The following is a 22,846-nucleotide window of genomic DNA, read 5'->3' as shown; positions in this document are numbered from 1 at the left end:
TTCCTGCAGGAGAGGCTGGAGGGGCGGCTGTCCCCCTCCACCCTGAAGGTATATGTGGCCACCATAGTGGCACACCATGACGCAGTGGATGGTGAGTCCTTAGGGAAGCACGACCTGATCATCAGGTCCCTGAGAGGCGCCCAGAGGCTGAATCCTCCTAGGCCACGCCTCTTTCCCTCATGGAATCTCTCCATGGTCCTCTTGGGATTTCAGAGAGCCCCGTTTGAGCCGCTAGAGTCAGTCGAGCTGAAAGCCCTCTCTTTGAAAACGGCCCTCCTGATTGCGCTCACCTCCATCAAGAGGGTTAGGGACCTGCAGGCATTCTCTGTCAGCGATACCTGCCTGGAGTTCGGTCCAGTAGACTCTCATGTGGTTTTGAGACCCTGGTTGGGCTATGTGCCCAAGGTTCCCATGACCCCCTTCAGGGATCAGGTGGTGAGCCTGCAAGCACTGCCCCAGGAGGAGGCAGACCCAGCCTTGTCATTGCTGTGTCCGGTGCTTGCTTTGCGCATCTACTTGGATCGTACGCAGAGCTTTAGATGCTCTGAGCAGCTCTTTGTGACAGAGGCTTGCCCACTGGATCGTGGATGCCATCGCTCTGGCATACCAGGCCCAGGCCGTGCCCGCCCCTTTGGGAATATGAGCACACTCTACAAGGAGTCTGGCATCCTCGTGGGCACTGGCCAATGGCACCTCTCTAGCAGACATCTGCAGAGCAGCGGGCTGGGCAACACCCAACTGACCGTGTTTTGTCAGGTATGAACAGGTAAGTTTGGTAATACGGAACAGCTGGCGGGTAAATTGCTTGTGTATAGCTCCTTTTCCCTCTGTGAGGCGAAGATGTGCGCTTCTCCTAGGCAAGTTCATGAACCGTGAACCCTGGATGTCCTTCCTCCCTAGCCCTGTGGGTCGCGAATTTCAGCGGAGGAATTCTCAGCCAGACCCACTACGGGTACTAATATGCCCTGTACTGGGATAGGTGCGCCACAGGAGCCGGTTACTCCAGTAATCCCATGTGATGTATTTTCCACGGGACGGTCTCCCTGTCGGCAGACCCGCGTCTCCATTGGGCAGAGCCCTCTCTGCCCCCGGTCGCTGTGTTTGTAGAGCTCTTCCCCTTCCAGGCAGGACCTACCACCATGCCTCTTCCATGTGTGGCTGGTGAGCCCACGTGACGTATTGCCACATGTTACCACCCCTTCGGGCAGGATGTGGTCTCCGTGGGGTCTTTTCCTCCTGAAAGAATAGGAAAGGAAAAGAACACCTTCCCCGGCGCGTGTAATAGCATTAGATGGCCCCAGCCGAATCTAATACTCTGTGGAGAGAAAACATAGAGAGAAAAGGCTGCGGCTGGCGTGGCCTGCTTCCATGCTAGTTACGTCGCTTCCCCCCTATGGGATGTGGGGAACTACATGACGTCTTGTGGGGCACTGGGGGAGGTTACGTGCGGACTGATGCACCTGCTATTACGCACACAGTTTGCTTGCACCTGCATCGGCATTTCACGTAACACGGTCCAGCTGTTGTGGCATTTTTCTATAGGGACCCCTAGTGTCACTACATCGACACAACTTCGAGTGAGTGACAGAAGGGGAACATCACGGTTACTGTTGTAACCTCCGATCCCTGATGGAGGGAACAAGACGTTGTGTCCCTCTTGCCACAATGCTGTACTATCTGCTGAAATGGCCGGGACCTTGTCTCGGCTCCTCAGCACAAAACCTGAATGAGTGGTTGCGAGCCAGCTCCTTTTATACCCATATGTCCGGGGGAGTGGCATTCAAGTTCCACTCGCCAATTCTCATTGGCCTTTTCTCAAAGATTAGAGGTGTTTGGGGCTCCCAAGAGTGACCCCTAGTGTCACTACATCGACACAACGGTGAACGGAGGTTACAACAGTAACCGAGACGTTTTATTTTATATTTCGTCTTATCATTTTAATCTCATTTTAGCTTTTTAAAAATGTAAACATTTTAAATACTATTAAGTATTTAAGAATTCACAAGGTTGGAATCTAATAATGAAAATTAGGGCTGTCACGATTATGAAATTTGGCTGACTATTTATTGTCAAACAAATAATTGCAATTATGACCATTAATGACCAAGTCGTTTATACAAATTTAGTTTGGGTCATATAATAAAATAAGGGTATATGATTTCCTTTTCAGGCTTCAAAAAGGTATGAATGACAATCAAATATAAAATAATTAATTTTTAAATAATTAAAGTAATATTTTAAATATCAAAATATTTCAAAATAACTCAAATATATCTCTTTTTTTGTCAGATTTAGTCTTGGTCCATTTTTATGTTTTCACACTGTTTTTTATTTTATTTTATTTTTTTTTATTATTATTATTTATTAAACCCAGCCAACCTGTACAGCTATCATATCATATTATATAATATTGTATTACATTACATTACATTATATTATATATTATGCAATAGTAAAATATTTCTGTCTTATATTCTTCACTTTCACACATTATTTTAAGGCTCTCTGATTAACTCACAAGCCCTAATTTTTCATAAAGGAAGATTTTGAGATTCTATTTCTTGCAATTTATCATCTTCACAGAAATAGAGAAGTTGGGCATCTATTCCTCTGTCACTGCATGTCATCAACACTGCGTGAATGAACCCATAATGACCAAGGACATTTGCCATTACACAGTCATTTAAGTGAAACTGGAGCGCTTTGCATTCAGTATTAAATTAATAAATGTATACCTCATTTATATTTTCAGGGGATTTTGGCGCAAGCCTCTGTAGACGCGCACACATCAGAGCGCTTGAAATGTGGTTCATCTTCACATGCTCTCAAGAGACGACCGTGGTGCAGTTCCATGTGACATTCAGAGTTCAATTGAATGAGACAAACACATTTTCCTGCGTGCTCATGAGACACAGGATGCATGGAAAGACGAGGCTGAATCCAGCTTCTTAATTGCCTGGTTTTTATTCAGTAAAATGATCTCGGTGCTTCGACACTCAATCACTGGCGAGTAAATTATTGATATTTACTTGCCAATGGATAATAACAGACATATTTTAGTTGCATCCAAACCACTCCCCCACCACCAGGAGATGTTCCGGGATTACCGGGGTGAAACATCTTTGATGGGTGGCTCCCAGCTGATGACCCTGTAGCTGGAAGACTGAAGGCACTGGTGGAGGTGCAGCAGCAATAATGCCCAGAAGGTTTACACAGCTACTTGTGCATCTGATCAGGATCTGTGGATCAGGACAAAGACCCATTTGCATTGCAGCCTGTGTTGGTAGATTTGAACTTTTGATGAAGAAATCACAAAAACATACAATTGCAATTTCTTACCATAAATAATATATTTTAATAACTTTCATTAAATTTATTTAAATGAAAAACCTAATTAAAACATGTTACATTGCATAATGCTAGGTTGCCTGCCGTGTGTTGACACAGTAACTTCATTGCTCGTACTTAGGTCATGGCCACCCCCGCAGCTGGACATCTGATTCTTTCCATTGCTTTTAGTTCTTGCATCCCATCAAGACCTTCACCCTTTACAGGTCATACCCTGCAGCCAGGGTTCAATACCATATAATTCTGCCCCACCCCTTTCCCACAAACTACCTCACCACATATAACAAATGTTCCATATTCCTGCTTTCTCACCATAGCCAGGAGCTCCCTTTCTCAGCTTCTTCTACCATTTCCTTTAGAGACTTCCTCAATGCTAATCCAATTATACAATCTTTCAATAGATGCTGCATTAATCTTACCATGAATCCTCGACACCTGACCTCCACAGGGTAAGTGGCAGCCCTCTATCAATTTTCCCTGCACTCGATGACCAGATCAGCATGTTTTAGCTTCTTCCTCTCATAGGCTGCCTCCAGTCCCTCTTCCCATGGGACAGTAAGTTCAATCATTATGACTTTTGTAGCTGATGCTAACCATAACACTGTGTCCAGCCTCAAGGAGGAAATGGCAACCTCATAAGGAAATTTCAGCTGCTGGCAAAGGTCAACCACCATTAACCAATCACTTCCAGGCACCAGGATTGATCTTGCTTCCCTCTGTGCAGTGCCTTGTGCCGCACCTCCATTTTAACAAACTTAATGAACTTCTTCTGAGGAGCATGGTGGCCTCTGTTTGCCTTTACTCTACACACCTCTTGGATCTCCACCAGCTTTAGCAGGACCTGATCATGCCGCCACCTGTACCGTCCTTGTGCCAAGGCGGTCTTGCACCCAGCCAACATGTGCTGCAAATTTGCTCTTGGGGCCTCACAGAGGGGACAAATCTCCTCTTTGCCATACCACAGAGACAAATTTCCAGGGCTTGGGAGAGTGTCATAGGTGGATCTTATAAGAAAACTTAGCCTGGCCTGGGGTACCTTCCACAGGTCAGTCAATCCTAAAACTCTATCAGATGCACCTTTTTCATACTGTCCATCACCCTTGCTGCTGCTGCCTACTGACTGCTCTAATCATATACCCTTCCTCTTCCATCCTAGACACTTCTGTTACTACTATCACTTTCTTCTGTTTTTTTAGAGGCTGCTGACCACAGTTTGGGAGCCATCCCTCATCCAAGACCTGCTCTTCCTGAATGGGTCCTTCCAACAATCTCTTGTTGCTTCAGTCTTGAAACCGCCCTGTTAACAACCTCCTCTGCCTTCCTTTGCCTGTTCGAACCTGGACTTGACAAGCCCTAACAGCCTGGTCTGTTTATTCTCCTGCTTGTAGTCCAGGGTGATTGACTTTAGTGGCAGTTGTAGGCCATTTCTTCCAAAGAATGCTTCATCTGAAAGACAACGTGGCAAGCCCAGCCACTTCCTGATGTAACTTTGGGCCTTGGTGTTCATCCTTGCCACTGTTTTTGCGGTGATCTTACACATTTTTAGCAGCTACAGGGGATGATACAATGTAAATTGGTAACACCAGACCTTTTATTTGCCTGGGAGATCTTATCCAGGCCCTCTTTCAGCTGCTTCAGCAACCCTGTCATGTGTTTATCTGACAGATCTGCTGTGTGTTCTCTCCCTAAACGTTGAATAGGCTGCTCTGCCAGCACCAGGATTCTTTCCCCATCCATCTTAAACTATATCTGGTCACTCCTAACTCCCTGATGAATAAATGTCTAAAGAAACCCAAATCTACAATAATCTTTTGAAAATGGGGTGTTTTTAACTACAAAAAGCATCACTATTGGGGCATTTACAGCTCAAATTGAACGAAGAAAACTTTGAAAGCAGTCCTGTTCTGGGGTGCCATAAGAACCTGGAAGTTTCAGAGGGTCAGACACACTCTGTTTTTGTCAACTTCAGTTTCCAATATGCTGCCCACTTCGCATGAATCATAATCTGATACATTAATCTGAGTGTCCTCAGAGGAAAGAATCAGTGAAACACTGGAGCTGCTTCATCTGTTTTTCGCTTTATAGGATTTGAAAATAGCCTCTTTTCTCAGCTTGTCGTAATTTAGCATCTTGCTGCACAAGAAAATTGCAAAAGAAAATCGTTTATGAGTTTCATTTTGGTACAATGCAGAATAATCCTGATATTGGACATCAACAGAAAAACAAAAAACAAAAAAAAAAAAACATTTTCTTGTAGAGTTAACTTCCATGAAGAGGAAAAACCAAACACTCCAGGCTTTGAAGACATATGAAAACATATGAAAAATGTTTTGTCCTTACTCTGGTTCTGTTTTGAATGGGGCTGTCAATTTAACACGTTAATTTAGAACAATTAATTATATATATATAAAAAAAAAACATAATGCATTTTTTTTATATAAATAACACATTACAATGTGCAGTTGCACATAATTTTTTTAAGTAAATAACGTGTAAACATTATCAAATTTAAAACCCCCATGAAATCAAAACTGAAAACGTTCAATTATATGGAAACAAAACAAACAATATAGTATAATTTATTATATTATAACATCTATATTGACTAAATCTACTTTTTGTATTGTCTGTTTAATGCTTTACTCATCTGCCACTGTAACCGGTTCTGCTCGACCCGATTCGAACTGGTATCAGCTGGCATGGGAGGTGGGGGTGCTTACAAGGAGGCTAAAGTCTACAGCCCCTAATGTCAGTCGCTATTGCACCTCCTGAGGCCAGGGGAGTGAGGTTTTACACATACTACACAGCTATCACTTACCAGCTGGCTCCCGTTACACCACAATAATGTGATGTATTTGGATTATTTTCTTTTGGGGGCTTTTCTCAGCAAATATTAGATATATGTGATTACTTGAAATTAAATTGGTGAAGTAGTCAGCATATCATTTTATTAATTCAATTACATTTTTAATCAATTGAAAACCCTAGTTTTGAAATACGGTTTGTTTTTGCCCCCATGTGGACTGCAGTAGTGGCAGTTTGTGTTTGTTGCTTCTGCTCTGAACAAAATTGGATTTGTCATGACCGGTTGGTCTCAGAGTTAACTAAGGCCGTTTTCGATCCTAGTTCGTTGATAGATAAAGAAACATATTTTCAAATGCACATAGAATTTCAAATGTTTTCCTTTATGCGAAATAAGGGCTTGTAAGTTTTATCTTAGAGCCTTAACATAGTGTGAGAGAGTGAATAATTTTGGACAGAAATATAGTATACATTATTACTGGTGCATAATGTCATAAAATTGGCGGTGTTGTCTGGGTTTCATAAATGATATAACAAACTAAATATTACTTATGTAATTCTATCCCTGTGCAATAATTTTTAATGAAAAATTCTGTATTTTTTTAAAGCCTTAAAAGTAATCATATAGCCCCATTTTATTATATGATTTCAAGTTAAATATCAATAAATTACTACTTAAGGTGTAGGCCTATCCGCCATGAGCATACCTATACCTTAAGAAGTATGACAGTTTGTACAGTATGACAATTGCTTATCATAATAATCGCAATTATTAATGAAAAATAATTGTCAGCCAAATTTCATAATCGTGACAGCCCTAGCTGCAATGGGGTCTGTGTTCTTAAGGAGCTGTGGTGTGAACAACAAGGAGTCTGAGACCATATTAATGTGATGAGGGCCCTCTTTTAAGTCGACTTACATTGTGAACACCAAAAGCACTGAGGTCATTTGCAGCTGGTTCCCTTTCTGGTTCACTTTAACCAAACTGGGTTTGGTTCACATAAAACTTACTATATGTTAAACCACCGCTTTTCAAACACAGCCCCCTTGATTCACACTGAGAGGCTGAGACACACAAATGATGTACCACTACAAAAAGAGTCATTAAGGTTTGAAAAAGTGAATGAAGAGATACTCTCAACTGTTAAAGGTTAATAATTATATTTATTTATCACACATTTGCACATATACAGTGAAATTCTTTTTTTCACATATCCTAGCCAAGCTGGGGTCAGAGTGCAGGGTCAGCCATGATACAGCACCCCTGGAGCAGATGGGGTCAAGGGCCTTGCTCAAGGGCCTAACAGTGGCATGGGGGCTTGAACCCCCAACCTTCCGATCAGTAACCCAGAGCCTTAACCACTGAGCCACGGCTATCCATGAACTCATTTGTTGATTTGATTAGTTAAAAAAGATTCAGATGTTCTGCTTGGCTGTGACTCATACATGTGTAAAAAATTTTCTCATGTTTAATCTTCACAGAGCGTGAAGATCTTGACCTACAGAGAGCCTCAGAACCCTGAGTACAAGGTCTTTGTGTCCAGACTGAAGACAGATGCCATGGACATGTTCAACTTCAGTGTGGAAGATTCTCTGGTAAGAACTACCAGCAGATTTAAAGAGACAGATGTGAAAAAGACTGTTAGGAGTGGGTGATATAAGCAAAAATTTATATCACAATATTTAAAAAATATTTTCGATAATGAGAATCAGTATGGCTGTTTATTCACCTTTGGGCACTTTTGTCCCTGTGGAATAAATAAACTTCCTCAAAACACACTTTTCATGTTTATTTATTTGCCCAACATAGATATACAGTAGGCTACATGCATCACTAGAGAATTCTGTCATTTCTTCCAAACCAATTCTTAAACTATATATGTTACTTGATAATATTTATGAGGTGAAATGACGATAGTGGAAATGACATTGTAAGCGTTTTTGGAATAAAATGGCAGACTCTTTTGCCTTGCTAAGGCTAAAGATATTTGAAGGATTTAGATATTATAATTTAGATATCAAACGAAATTATAATAATTAAATAAGTAATAATGTAAAAAATATAAATTAATCTGCTTGGTATCATTGTTTTAATTAAATCCCCAAAAAATTAAAAGAGTGTCTTCTCTCTTCCCCCAATTTCACAGCAGAAAGAAGTACTTTTTGCAATTAAATACACTGTTAATTCAGTTATTATATAATTCCTGATCAATTTCCTAGTACCATACGGCGGTGTTTTGCACCACCACAATAGATATAATACTTTAAAATGTCTACTGGTTGACAAATTTCTATGTATACAGTACTGTGCAAAAGTTTTAGGCACATAAGATGTTTCACAAAAGCATTTGTCTTAAGATGGTTATTTATATCTTCAGCTTTAGTGTGTCAATAGGAAATAGAAATATTAGACAAACAAACATTACTTTTGCAAATAGAAAAGATTAGAATAGAAGAACAGGGAGCTCTGCAATAGATCATGGCCCACACAAAACCCCCCACTGAACATTGTGTCAGTCTGAGATTACATAAAGAGACAGAAGCAATTGAGACAGCCTAAATAGATAGAAGAACTGTGGCGAATTCTCCAAGAAGCTTGAACATCCTATCTGACAACAACCAAGACAAACTGTGTCCAGCTGTACCTAGGAGAACTGGGGCTGTTTTAAAGACAAAGGTGGTCACACCAAATATTGATTTAGCTTTTTTATGTTTACTGGACTTTGTATGATGTTAATTGATAAATGAAAACTATTTATGGCTTTATTTTTGAAGACATCCTCACTATGCAACATTTTTCACAAGTGCCTAAAACTTTTGCACAGTATTGTATATTGCCCACCCCTATTAGTTGTAAGCAAAATAACTTTATTTAAGAATAAAGGTTACAAAAGAAATATTTTTTAATCTTTTATTGATTGTTAACAGATTGTTGTCTCCAAAACTTCAGGAATTATCTCTTGAGTTCAGTACAAGCCACAGGAATGTGATCTTTGTTCCAAAATTCACTCCTGATGAGGTTTTGAAACCACATGGTTCCTATGTCCTAGGAATGTCAATCACATAAGACCCCACTGACCTTGAAGCTTATAAAAGAATGAGAACGGTTTCTCTATCTCCTCCAAGATGCGGTATAAACCACCTTGTCTTAACTGATTACAGCTGAATTTCACTCTTCTTTCAATTCCCCTTTGAAATGTTTCTCATAGGAAATGACCCAACAATCAGAGACTAATAATTAACTGAACAGTTGTGGTACTTTAGTGTTCAGTATTTCAATGCAAAGTCTGATTCATATACCACCCACAGTTTAACTTAACCAAGTATTTTATACACTGGGTTAGCGTTACACCATGGATCTTTAAATTAGATCATTGAATTTAAGAATAAACAATGCACTGGATTCACAAATGTCAGTGCTCTTCACGATCATAGTTGCACCATTATCTCCCAGTGAAAGCAAGCGGTGAAAAAAGTTGTATTTAATCACGATGTGTACATTTGTGGACATTTTCTAGTGCTCATGACAGCAGTAATTCATCAAACGATGATCAAATGATGGAGAAGACCATTATAACCATTCATATATCCAGATGTATGATGTAGTCGAGCATATTTTCTGCATTTCAAAGAGCCAATTCTGTTGCCTGGATTGCACTCTTGGAACGATGCTGTAACCTAGTGCAAGCTGGGGAATTTATCTGATTTGCATAATTTTTTGGGAAACCTGTGCCAAAGCAATGTTAGAATGAAAGAAACAACACTATTAGCAGGGAGAAATTCATTCTCAGTGCATTCCATATTTTGTGTTTTATTTGTTGGAGAATTTTCCCTACTGAGGGATATATACATCCAGCCACAATACACAAGCCTCATGGAAAAATAAGTTTTTCTTTTTTTTGCAGGGATTTTGTGGCAGAAAGGGAAATTGATCGCAGAGAAACTGAGATGTCTCTTCTTAGTCAGTGAGACGATTGAAGTTGCCGGATCTGCTTGTTTGTGCTCTGACAGTAAATGTCAACCACACTCACCCTGAAAAAAGAAAACCTCCAGATACATGTGTGTGTGTGTGCGGGATGTGTAACCTTTCACTGACAGTGGGGAAGAGTGATAATTACCCTTTGCGGCAGGTCTCCTTGTGCGAGTCTGTCACCACAGCGCAGTCTGTTAGCTCGATATCTGCGTAGTGCTGTTAAAGATGTGCCCTGACTGAGCCCTCTGTCCACCCATCCATGCAAGCTGTACTACATACTTTTGAGTATTGAACAAAACACGCCCACCAATGAGATTCTAGGGGAATAAATTTTGGTTTTGATCTTTTTCAGCTTGAGTTCTGATTGTGATGGTTGTTCTTGCTGGATCCATTTCTTTTCTATCGGCTTTGAGACTTTCTGGTGCAGATCCTCCCACTTTTAAACATCAACTTCAATGGTTCTTTCATTTAACTTCATCATAAGTTCAGAAAAATATTATCTTCTTATCAAGAATAATTTTTTGCCATATAGGATTTTTGATCTGGCTTAATGGTTATTTAGAGATTTTAAAAAAAGTGTCTTGATGTTACATTTATAGGTTCTTTAGCGTATTGGTCTCTGGGCTCAGGAATAGTTTATCCATAAAGAAAATTTTGTCATTACTTACCCTAATTTTGTTCCAAAAAGAGTTAATCTTTTATATATATATATATATATATATATATATATATATCCCTTTTCTCCCCAATTTGGAATGCCTAATTCCCACTACTTAGTAAATCCTTGTGGTGGCGCGGTTACTCACCTCAATCCGGGTGGCGGAGGACAAGTCTCAGTTGCCTCTGCTTCTGAGACAGTCAATCCACGCGTCTTTTCACGTGGCTCGCTGTGCATGACATCACGGAGACTCACAGCACGTGAAGGCTCATGCTACTCTCCACGATCCATGCACAACTCACCACGCGCCCCATCGAGAGCGAGAACCACTAATCGCGACCACAAGGAGGTTACCCCATGTGACTCTACCCTCCCTAGCAACCGAGCCAATTTGGTTGCTTAGGAGACCTGGCTGGAGTCACTCAGCATGCCCTGGATTCGAACTCGCGACTCCAGGGGTGATAGTCAGCGTCAATACTCGCTGAGCTACCCAGGCCCCCCAAAAGTGTTAATCTTGTCAGTGGAATTACTGACGAAAATGTAATTAGCCTATAAAAAACACGCAATATCCAAAACTGTCTAGATGTGATGAATTCACAACAGAGTTACTTCTAAAAAGTAGCTAATACTTTATTATATTCACTATAGGCTATTATTTCAGGAGCTCAGGTTTTCAGGACAGTTTTCTCATATTATTTAATCTTACTGATGCCATGGTCTATTCAGATACTTGATTCTGATCGGCTGAAATGCGTGCGTTAAAACTGTTTAATGCACAGGTAGTGCCTGTCAGTTTTAATCACTGTCCTATATTAATGCGCCTACTCTGCTGTCCTCCATAATGAGACATTTTGAGAGTTTTATGCCTCTGTTTAAACTGTCTCCAGATGTGAATATTGTAGCAAGTCTGACGAGTCTCAGAGCTGGGATTAAGTGTCACATCTTAAAACACTACATCATCAAATCATGCAATGTCATCTTAAAATCAACTGTAAAGCACTAAAGGGGGAAAAAAACGGAAGAGATCATGTAAGTGCTACTTTTCCATCTGTAACGTCAGTAATGCCAATTTTTCTTCATTAATGTGAAATGACATAGAATAGGAATTAAATGTTCTGAAGAGTGTCAACCCTTATACATTCTGTGGCAATTATTATTTCTGGACTGTGCATTTAAATTCACAGAGTTTTTACAGAGTGTTCCAATTATTCGTACAGCTTTTTATTTAATTCATTTAAATAAATGTAATATTATCATTTTACTTTATCTCTGTGTCTGATTTAGAATGAGCAGAATTCTAGATTTAACGATCCGTAGATAAAATTAACCGTTATTGTTATCCTTCCAGTCAAAATTTGTGCTACAAAAATCACTGATAGCTTTAACTAATCAATACTTGTAAGTGACCATGGTATAAGCATGATAATTCATGGCTAGGTGTGTTAAAGGATTTTAATGCATTTCGCGGAGGCAACCACCCTCCTCCTTGCACGCAGTGCATTAAAATTTTATACCAAACACTTACCCATGTATTATCCCTTACATATTAAACATTTTATTTTTAATTGTAAGTAGTTTACAACTTCAAACCCTAACCCTAACCCTTCAAAATAATTGAATATTTAGTTAAAGTTTGGTCTGTTACAGTCACATATTTTTGTCATTTTGCAAATTATCGTCAACTAAAATGTTATTTTTGTAGACTTAAATTATATGCCACTTTAGTCAAGTAGGTAAAATTTACAAAAATGAATGAATATGACATGATAAAATAAATTGAAAGGTCTTTTTTGTCAAAAGTATATTAAATATATTAAAATAACAAGCGTTGTGAAAATTAACTTTGGTTATGACCCATACAACACAAAAGGAGATATTTAGCTAAATGTCCAACCTGCTTTTGTCCATACAACAATGGCAGATAGTGACCAGGGGCTGTAAAGCTTTTAAAACAACAAAAAAAGCACAGTAAAGTAGTCCATATGACTTGTGTGCTATATTTCAAGACTTCAGAAGCCATAAGAGCTTTGTGTGAGGAACAATTTAAAATTTAAGTCATTTTTTTAGTCAAAATCTTGACTTCCGTTGCATGTTCATGAGTGCATGAGACACAAGCTTGTTCGCAGTGGCTAAAAGCAGGGCAAGTTTTCACATGAACATGCAAGCCACTGTGAGAGAGCGTCTCTTATTGCGTTCATGAATGCCCAATGGACATCATTTATCTTACTGTTTATGTTTCATCAACCATACCTGTAATCTGACACATTTTGGGAAGATGTATAATAAAAATCAGTCCTTGTGTGGTTAGCCTCTTTGAGTACTTTTGTTTCAGTCTGGAAGGTTTACTAATAAAACACACAAACCTTTTGCAGCACACATTCCAACATGTAAATCTGCAGTTCTGCATGTCTGTCTGTGTGGATGTGTTGCCACACACAACATAGCAAAGACTTATTAGCAGTGCCTGGGAAGAGTTCCAGATGTGTTTCAATTTAGATAACCATTAGATAAGATATGCTAAACGCTCTGTGCACAGTCAAATTATTTTCTGAAGTCTAATAAGCCGTCTGCTACTCTTCTCAGTGTTCAGTTCTTCTGCTGTTCTAGTCTATTAGCCTCACGCATCCATCCATTTCCCCAAGGCAGTGAGCTCATTTGGAAGGTTCCCATTTCCCGCAGTTCATATGTCTGTCTCTACAATTAGTTGCTCCTTTCACTACCACCAAATTATTACAGCCAAACACATTCTCTCTCTCTCTCTGTCTCTCTGTCTCTCTCTCCCTCTCTCTCTCTCTCCTATTGTACAGTACTTGGTGAAGTAACTAACAAAATTTTCTGAGGGTTTAAGTTATGTTTTTCTTCCCATTTCTAAGGCCTAATTTGTAGATAAATTCCCCTTTAAACCACAGCATTTTTGACGGGTTATGTATAGCCCATGGTGCTTGCCTCAGATTGGATCATTTTTTTGTCGCATTTTACTACGGAACCAAAAAAAAGCGCAAAGCAAGGCAATCAGCTGGGTGTGGCTGACACTTATGGTTTGTTCTTAAAGGTAATTTAATCTACAATGAGTGTTCCCTTGTGGAAACCACTGAAGGTGTCAACCTGGTCTCATAGAATCATGTTACTATAACTACATTTTTGCTAAAAGATTTTTACATGTCTCGTATATATCGTGGCAGTATCCTGGTGAAAAAAACACTACCCTGAAAAAAAACAATCTTTATGTTTTACCTAAAAGAATGAGGCAGCAATTTGCACCAACTTTCTTTGAGTAGTTTTTCTCAATTTTAGCATGCAATATATAGGTTAAGAATATCAGGTAAAGTCTAGCTAAGATAGTTAGTGCAATTTAACTTTGTAAAATAGGAAAGATTTACTTTTAAAATTTTGGGTGACATGAACCTGAAAAACTAAGTGCATTTTTTATACCAATTTTAAATGATTGTAGATTTTTTTTTTTTTTAGACTACATTTAACTAAATCTATTTCAGTTACTCACAAGAAACACAAAAGTCATTGTTAATAATATTTATTGACCAACATGTGTACAAATGGGTTGTCCAAACAAAAAAATCTTCTACAGAGAATCATCTTTGAATATTTAAATGCACAATACAGTAAAACATTAATACATAAAAATCACATCTGATCTGACATCCAGTTCTTTAAAAAATGTCCTATACAGGTGCATCTCAATAAATTAGAATGTCGTGGAAAAGTTCATTTATTTCAGTAATTCAACTCAAATTGTGAAACTCGTGTATTAAATAAATTCAATGCACACAGACTGAAGTAGTTTAAGTCTTTGGTTCTTTTAATTGTGATGATTTTGGCTCACATTTAACAAAAACCCACCAATTCACTATCTCAAAAAATTAGAATACATCATAAGACCAATAAAAAAAACATTTTTAGTGAATTGTTGGCCTTCTGGAAAGTATGTTCATTTACTGTATATGTACTCAATACTTGGTAGGGGCTCCTTTTGCTTTAATTACTGCCTCAATTCGGCGTGGCATGGAGGTGATCAGTTTGTGGCACTGCTGAGGTGGTATGGAAGCCCAGGTTTCTTTGACAGTGGCCTTCAGCTCATCTGCATTTTTTGGTCTCTTGTTTCTCATTTTCCTCTTGACAATACCCCATAGATTCTCTATGGGGTTCAGGTCTGGTGAGTTTGCTGGCCAGTCAAGCACACCAACACCATGGTCATTTAACCAACTTTTGGTGCTTTTGGCAGTGTGGGCAGGTGCCAAATCCTGCTGGAAAATGAAATCAGCATCTTTAAAAAGCTGGTCAGCAGAAGGAAGCCTGAAGTGCTCCAAAATATCTTGGTAAATGGGTGCAGTGACTTTGGTTTTCAAAAAACACAATGGACCAACACCAGCAGATGACATTGCACCCCAAATCATCACAGACTGTGGAAACTTAACACTGGACTTCAAGCAACTTGGGCTATGAGCTTCTGCACCCTTCCTCCAGACTCTAGGACCTTGGTTTCCAAATGAAATACAAAACTTGCTCTCATCTGAAAAGAGGACTTTGGACCACTGGGCAACAGTCCAGTTCTTCTTCTCCTTAGCCCAGGTAAGACGCCTCTGACGTTGTCTGTGGTTCAGGAGTGGCTTAACAAGAGGAATAGGACAACTGTAGCCAAATTCCTTGACACGTCTGTGTGTGGTGGCTCTTGATGCCTTGACCCCAGCCTCAGTCCATTCCTTGTGAAGTTCACCCAAATTCTTGAATCGATTTTGCTTGAAAATCCTCATAAGGCTGCGGTTCTCTCGGTTAGTTGTGCATCTTTTTCTTCCACACTTTTTCCTTCCACTCAACTTTCTGTTAACATGCTTGGATACAGCACTCTGTGAACAGCCAGCTTCTTTGGCAATGAATGTTTGTGGCTTACCCTCCTTGTGAAGGGTGTCAATGATTGTCTTCTGGACAACTGTCAGATCAGCAGTCTTCCCCATGATTGTGTAGCCTAGTGAACCAAACTGAGAGACCATTTTGAAGGCTCAGGAAACCTTTGCAGGTGTTTTGAGTTGATTATCTGATTGGCATGTCACCATATTCTAATTTTTTGAGATAGTGAATTGGTGGGTTTTTGTTAAATGTGAGCCAAAATCATCATAATTAAAAGAACCAAAGACTTAAACTACTTCAGTCTGTGTGCATTGAATTTATTTAATACACGAGTTTCACAATTTGAGTTGAATTACTGAAATAAATGAACTTTTCCACGACATTCTAATTTATTGAGATGCACCTGTATATTAACAGTGCACAAGCCTTGTTGCTGCATTTAGTCAGTACTTCATTGTCCTCACAATTATAGCAAATGAAAGACTTCCACATCACATGGGTGTATAACAGCTAATTCTGTGTTGAATTCAAATGGGCTGCGCAACTCGCGCTGTTTACCACTGTACATGAGGGCACGAGCACAATGCAGGTTCGTCAGGGCTGCGATGCTCGGGTGAGAGACCGGTGGTTGTCCTGTTCTGCTCTCGCGCTGCAGCCGGTGGGTGTACTGCATGGTTTAATCCCGATGGCAAGTCCATCCTTGCATCCCAGTCCAACAGTGGCAGAACAATGATTCCTTCATTGTTGATATGAAACACACACCTGAGCCCCAGTGTGATGCTGGCAACTTTCCATGATTTTATAACAGCAGGACCAACATGAGTAGAATGCATGGAAAACCAGATATTTTCAGATTCAGAAGTCCATAACACGATAAACATGCATTAAGATAGTCACGTCTTTAGTATTTAAACAGAAATGTGCTCTTCTACTGACCCGTGACACAACTCGTGTCATCTCGTCTGTCAATATTTCTGGTCTCGCTCGATTTGAATTCCAAAAGACGGCAAAACCTGCAGCGTCAAAAAGACTCTGATTCAAAATGTGTACCGCAAACGTAAAGCTTGGTTACACTTTAACTGTACTTTATCACATTATCTTAACCCACGATAAAGGATTTCATTCAGCCCTTTGTAAAATGTTCTTGTAACTTGTAAAGACTTGGCACTCGGATAAAACCGATATAAAACTTGCATAAAATGTCAAGTATAATATCAAAAACACAAAGAAAAGAAAATAAATAAATATGTCTTACCTTAAGTTCTGTGTCCAAATGACATTTTTCTGTCGGTGCTGCTGGATGTCCGTTATTTCTGTCACTGGCCACGTCTCTCATCCTGGATAACGCATGCGCATATGCGTATGTGAATGAAAGTATTTTAATAGATTTTTGTGGCAGGGCCTAATAAGGGGCCGGGTGTGCAGAATCACGACCCGGCCCGCCCTCTGCCCTGCCACATTCCTCCCTCGTTCTCTCAGGCCGGGGAGCCCCGGCATGACGTACATCCACCCCCACCTTCCCCGGGGGGAGGCGTGCCCTTCTTGCCCCTTCTGCCGGCAGGTCATCCCCGTCTTCCTGGATCTAGGGAGGGGACAAGGGAGGGAAACAACAATAATACTCCGATACTCCGTAGCCTGGTCCTCGGCCACTCCTCCACACTCTAGTGGACGACAGCCACGCCTCCCCGGGCGGACCATAGGCAGTCCTCCGGCCCCTGGCGGACGGAACGCCCCATCGTGTTCCAGTGGACGGAAGGGGTCTCCCCCGCCCCTGGCAGCGGTCCTCCTGCTCCAGGTGGTCGGCCAGGAGCCCCTCCCCACTCGCGGTCGGCAGCCGTTCCTCCGCTCTCAGGCGGCCGGGCTCCTCTGTCCCCCAGCGGATGGCCGCGGCTGTTCCGTTGGGGTGGATGGTAGTGGCGAGGACTCTACTACTCTACTACTATCCCTCCTCCTTCCCGGGTTTCGGCACCAGTGTAACACAGATCAATGGAAAGGAGGAGGCGAGAACCAGCTTGACAATATAAATAATATTTTAATAATGAACTTAACCAAAAAGACAAACACACACGGATGTCGGACAGCTGTCCGTAACTCTCTCTCTGTCGCACTGCCGTCTCTGGTCGGCCTTATTCCTCTCGGGCTTAATCAGCCTAATTCGGGGCCAGGTGTGCGGAATCACGACCCGGCCCCGCCCTCTGCCCTTCCACAATTTTATTTTTGGATTTTGTATGTGGTAGTTTTTAATTCAATTATTAGAGGATATGTTCTGTAATTTGATCCAAGGAAATTTACAGCTTCTATTTTAAGGAATATGTTACAGTTAATTATTAAATAAAACTACCTAAAATTCTTAGGAAAAGAAGATCATATTTCCTTGGGTAAATTTTAACCAATGTGCAGCAATAGTAATTAACACCCCCAAAAATCTTCTTTTTTTTTCAATGTAGAGGCGTAACAACAACAAACGGGAGATTTCATTGTAAAACGGCAGATTATCAGTTCATAAAGACTTACTTTTTGCTCTGTTCCTCACACAATGCTATCATATGACATCAAAACAATTTTACTATAGCACATGACTTGTAAGGTGATAAATTTTAACATTAGCATGACATACCCAACTACATTTACAACTTGTTAAGTAGCTCATTTGATAGAACGTTGCACTTATGATGCAAAGGGCCGGTGTACGAGTCCCGAAGAACACACGAGTCGACACATGAGCTGAAAGTGTCATTGAAACACCACAAAATGATACAGTTGCCTCAGCAATTGTGTTGTTCATTTTATGACATTATCTCAATATTTTAGTTCTCTCCAACATGTTTTTCTAAGGGAGCATCAGTCTCAAGAGCTGTCAATCTGTTGCAGGTTTAGTTTTTTCCATCTGGATTACATTTAGTCTATCTCCCACTCTCTGTGGGTTAACCCTTGTACCTAGAATTTACATTTAATTCCACATTCTATGCTGTTCCATTTCTCTTAGGACTCCCGCAATCTCCTTTCCTGTTCTGCTATCTCCTTATCCTCCATCACCCACAGATGTTCTGTGTTGATGAATCCACGCTCTGTCTGTCGTTGTTATGACAACCACACTTTTGTACATCCCTCTGCCTCTTTTCGTCTTTTGGAGAATTTACCCTCCGCTTCATTACGGTATAGGAAAGCTCCAAGAACCATCTGGCTCTGTGCCGTGGACTTCTCTGCATGTCACTCGCTGAATTGCTGTAGCTCATGGTGACAGTCATATTGGTAGGGCCAGTTACTGTACTTAATTTGACTAGATTATATAATTTAAATGAATCAAAATCTCTGGGATGCTGTCCAGATCCCCTTCACTGTAGGCTACAAATCGTTTAACCGTAATGGTTTGATTGAGTGGATGGTTCGAGAGGTGGACAGATGGCTTGTGTTTGGCTGAAAGTGCAGCTCTTCCTTGCCTAAATTTAGCCAGATTAGTTATTTATGATCAGGCATTAATAGATGTGCTGGACATTTGAATCATCACAGAGGAAAAATGTATTACTCAGAGGTTGTTCTCTTAGAAATCAGGAGATGTAATTGAAAAATAAACACAGACCCAAGTGAGACAATTGTTGCCCTAGTGACAGAGTGAAAAATCTGAAAAAGCAGGACACTTTGGCCATTTCACACAGTAGCAGAATAATGTTGTCAGTCCTGTATTTGAGTGCCAAATGTGGTTACGTTCCCACACAATTTGGTTATTTATGAGAATGAAATCCGCATTCTATAACCAAATTGACAACCGTAAATTTCCACTATGGTTACTGTGTCACTATGGTTACAGGTGTTAAAATATGTGCGTGACTTCAGTTGTTTGTTCATACAGATGACAGTATACAAGCAGCTACTGTAAACTGTGCTGTTGTCAATCCCGGACAGTGGCTGTGTGAACGTGGCCTTAACGTCAACGTGAAATCAAAATTGACCCTGTTTACTTTCTTAAAGAGCACCTATTATGGTTTTTAAACGTGCCTAATTTTGTTTTAAAGGTCTCATACAATAGATTTACATGCATCCAAGGTAAAAAAAAACACTTTCATTTACTCATAATTTAAATTGCAGAATTACCGTTTTTTTCCCAGTGTCAAAAATGACTCGTTCAATGATCCGTTCTAAAGGATTCATTCTAAACTCCTCCTTTCAAAGAGCCTACTCTGCTCTGATTGGTCAGATGTCCTAGTCTGTAGTGATTGGTCTACCGCTTAGTGTAGTGTTTGAGGGCAGGTCAAAGCTGCTCGCGAGCAGCCAATGAAGACCAGAGGCGGGTTTTTTGTTACCAGATTAAGTAGGTTAGTACAGAAAGTAAGTCTGGAAGAACGACTCGTTTCAGGTGTTCAGAATCGGTTGTTTCTTTTGGGAGTCAATAACTCCATTTGTCGTGCACTTTGATTTTTGAAACTTTGCAGACTTTTTTACATTCACAAACAGCTATAACACAATACATGAAAGGTAATATTTGAAAGCCCACAAAAGGTGCTCTTTAATAAACGTTCATGTTTTTATTATGCAGAAAAAAAAATTATTTGTAATCTCTCATCGAAGTGAAATTACTTGCTCTGCCTCATAAATAACTTTCCTTATCGGCATTATAACTATTGAGGGATTGTTTCAGGCTACTGTTGTACACTGTAAAAAAATTCCTGTAAAAATTACAGTAACATACTGGCAGCAGTTTGCCAGTAATTTACTATCATTTGAAATTACAGTAACAATACTGTATTGATATTTAAAGTACCATTCATCTTACTGTAAATTAATTTACAGTACAATATCATTTTTACTGGTAAATGTACAGTACTTTTATGGTCTTTTCTCCAGTAATGTACTATAATACAATAAATATACTGTAAAATGTACTGTGGCTGGTCACATTCTCCAGCTATGTACTGTAAAGCAATATGTACTAATTATAAAATTACTGTATTTCAAAAATGATAAACAATAATGACAACACAGTGTAAATTCATTTTTTCAATTGTTCAATAATGAAAAACATGTAAGCATTGTAATCCTTACAATAACATTATTACCTTGTGCAAGATTGATTCATTTTTAACTTGTACTAAAGTAATCATTAACTTAAAAACATTCTTTCATACAGCTCTTTTAACTTATAATTATATAAATGTAAAATAGTTATATAAAATTTGAAAACCAACCACAACATACTCTCCTTTTGAAGATTAAAATTGTCAAGATTTACTGACACACATGTAATTCCAAACCTGTACTGTTTTCTTTCTTGAATGCAAAAAGTGATGTTTAGTGGAATCTTGCTTCTTTCAATACAGAGGATAGTGATTGTGAAGCTTCAAAAAGAACATAAAAGTATAAAGTATCATAAAAGTAGTCCATGCACCTTGTGTGTCATATTCCCAATCTTTTGAACGCATAACATGTGTTTTTTTTTTTCTGAAGGAACATGAAATTGAAGACTTGGATTATGACACACAAGATGATTGGGCTAATTTTATGATAATTGTGCATCCTTTTTGAAGTTTGAAAGTGAATTTACCACTACCACAGTTCTGTAATGAGGGCCTCAGAGATCTCTTTTTGTGTTAGAAATAAAGTCATATGGGTTTGGAATTACATGAAGGTGAGTAAATTATGACAATTTTTACTTCGTGGTGAATTATTCTTTTAATAGAATTGCTGGCTGAAACTTACAGAACCTGTAATGAAGGCCAGATTTATTTCCATCATAAATGGTTTTTACATTTTAGAACTCATTTTGTTCAAACTTGCAATATATTAAAACATCATATAAGACTTTAATTTTATTGTATTTATTTATTTTTTTAATTAATGAACAGTTTTGATCATAAAAACTCAAAAATCTTAAAAACTGACAGCCTCAGTCACCTTTCAATTTCATTTTACAGAAAAATGCAATGAAAGTGAATGGTGACTGAGACAGATGTTCTGCATAACATCTTGTTTTGTGTTCTACAAAACCTCTCGCTCGTCTCATCAGGCTAATTGGGTCCGGGCGTCTGTCATTCCACCCGGCCCCGCCATCCTCCACGCTACAGACTCATATACATGCTGTACATGAATATACATGACCATTGAATGACCATTCATAAGACGTTAGTAGCTAGTGAACAATAGAAATATTGACCATTTGTGTCTTACGTCATTTTGTGCATTACTTGCATCCTTCTTAAATGTCAGGTATACCTCTATGGCTCTTTAGATATGCATGGAAAAGCCAGTGTTTGTCAGGACTAATTGTATGTAGGCTTCTAAATATAGAGCATTTAAGTAAAATTAATCATTGATCTACTTACACCATCATGGCTAGTTTTAATATAATTGTCGGGGACATTATTTTATGTGGTATTGTACTAATTCTAGAGTTTGAACCTGCACTTTAATAAGCACCTGCTGGTGGAATCCCCAAACATTATGTTTGTGCTGAGAATAGATGTGGCTCTCAGATGTCTTAAGCGCAATGTCTTATTTATCAAAAATGTCTGATGGAAATTTTATTTTTTTTTCTCCCCTTTTCTCCCCAATTTGGAATGCCCAATTCCCAGTGCACTCTTAAGTCCTCATGGTGGCATAGTGACTCACCTCAATCTGGGTGGCAGAGGATGAATCTCAGTTGCCTCTGTGTCTGAGACCATCAATTCACGCATCTTATCACATGGCTTGTTGAGTGAGTTACCACTGAGACATTGCACATGGGGAGGCTTCACTCTATTCTCCGCGGCATCCACGCACAACTCACCACGTGCCCCACCGAGAGCAAGAACCACATATTATAGCGACTACGAGGAGGTTACCCCATGTGACTCTGCCCACCCTAGCAACCGGGCCAATTTGGCTGCTTAGGAGACCTGGCTGGAGTCACTCAGCATGCCCTGGATTTGAACTTGCGACACCAGATCTGGTAGTCAGCGTCAATACTCGCTGAGCTACCCAGGCCCCCGATGGAGGCTGAACTTAAAAACATCTCATGTTACAGCTGCAACATATTTTGCTGCCTTATGTGTCCAGATAATTTAGGGCTAGCTCCTCGGTTTCCTAAATCCACATGGGTAAAAAGCAACACATTCCGGTTCATACACTCTTATTCAAACAAATAGGGGGGTGATAAATGGCAGTGCAGTGGACACAGACAGCACCCACAGTTTGAATAATCACATGTCTGTCTTCATGTTCACATACCA

General features: G+C 39.7%; 1 protein-coding gene across 3 annotated transcripts in view; it reads left to right on the top strand.

Moving 5' to 3' along the window:
• Window positions 1-22,846, top strand: part of LOC127420911 (atrial natriuretic peptide receptor 1-like) — a 181,197-nt gene that overhangs the window by 68,575 nt on the left and 89,776 nt on the right. For all 3 annotated transcript variants that reach the window (XM_051663519.1, XM_051663518.1, XM_051663520.1), the window contains exon 4: window positions 7,633-7,746. In XM_051663519.1, coding sequence (XP_051519479.1) covers window positions 7,633-7,746 — 114 coding nt within the window. The remainder of the gene's footprint in view (window positions 1-7,632; window positions 7,747-22,846) is intronic.

The sequence above is a fragment of the Myxocyprinus asiaticus genome, chromosome 30, assembly GCF_019703515.2.
Source record: "Myxocyprinus asiaticus isolate MX2 ecotype Aquarium Trade chromosome 30, UBuf_Myxa_2, whole genome shotgun sequence".
Taxonomy (NCBI): domain Eukaryota; kingdom Metazoa; phylum Chordata; class Actinopteri; order Cypriniformes; family Catostomidae; genus Myxocyprinus; species Myxocyprinus asiaticus.
The sequence above is the reverse complement of the archived record's forward strand: the minus strand, read 5'-3'. Positions and strand labels throughout refer to the sequence as shown.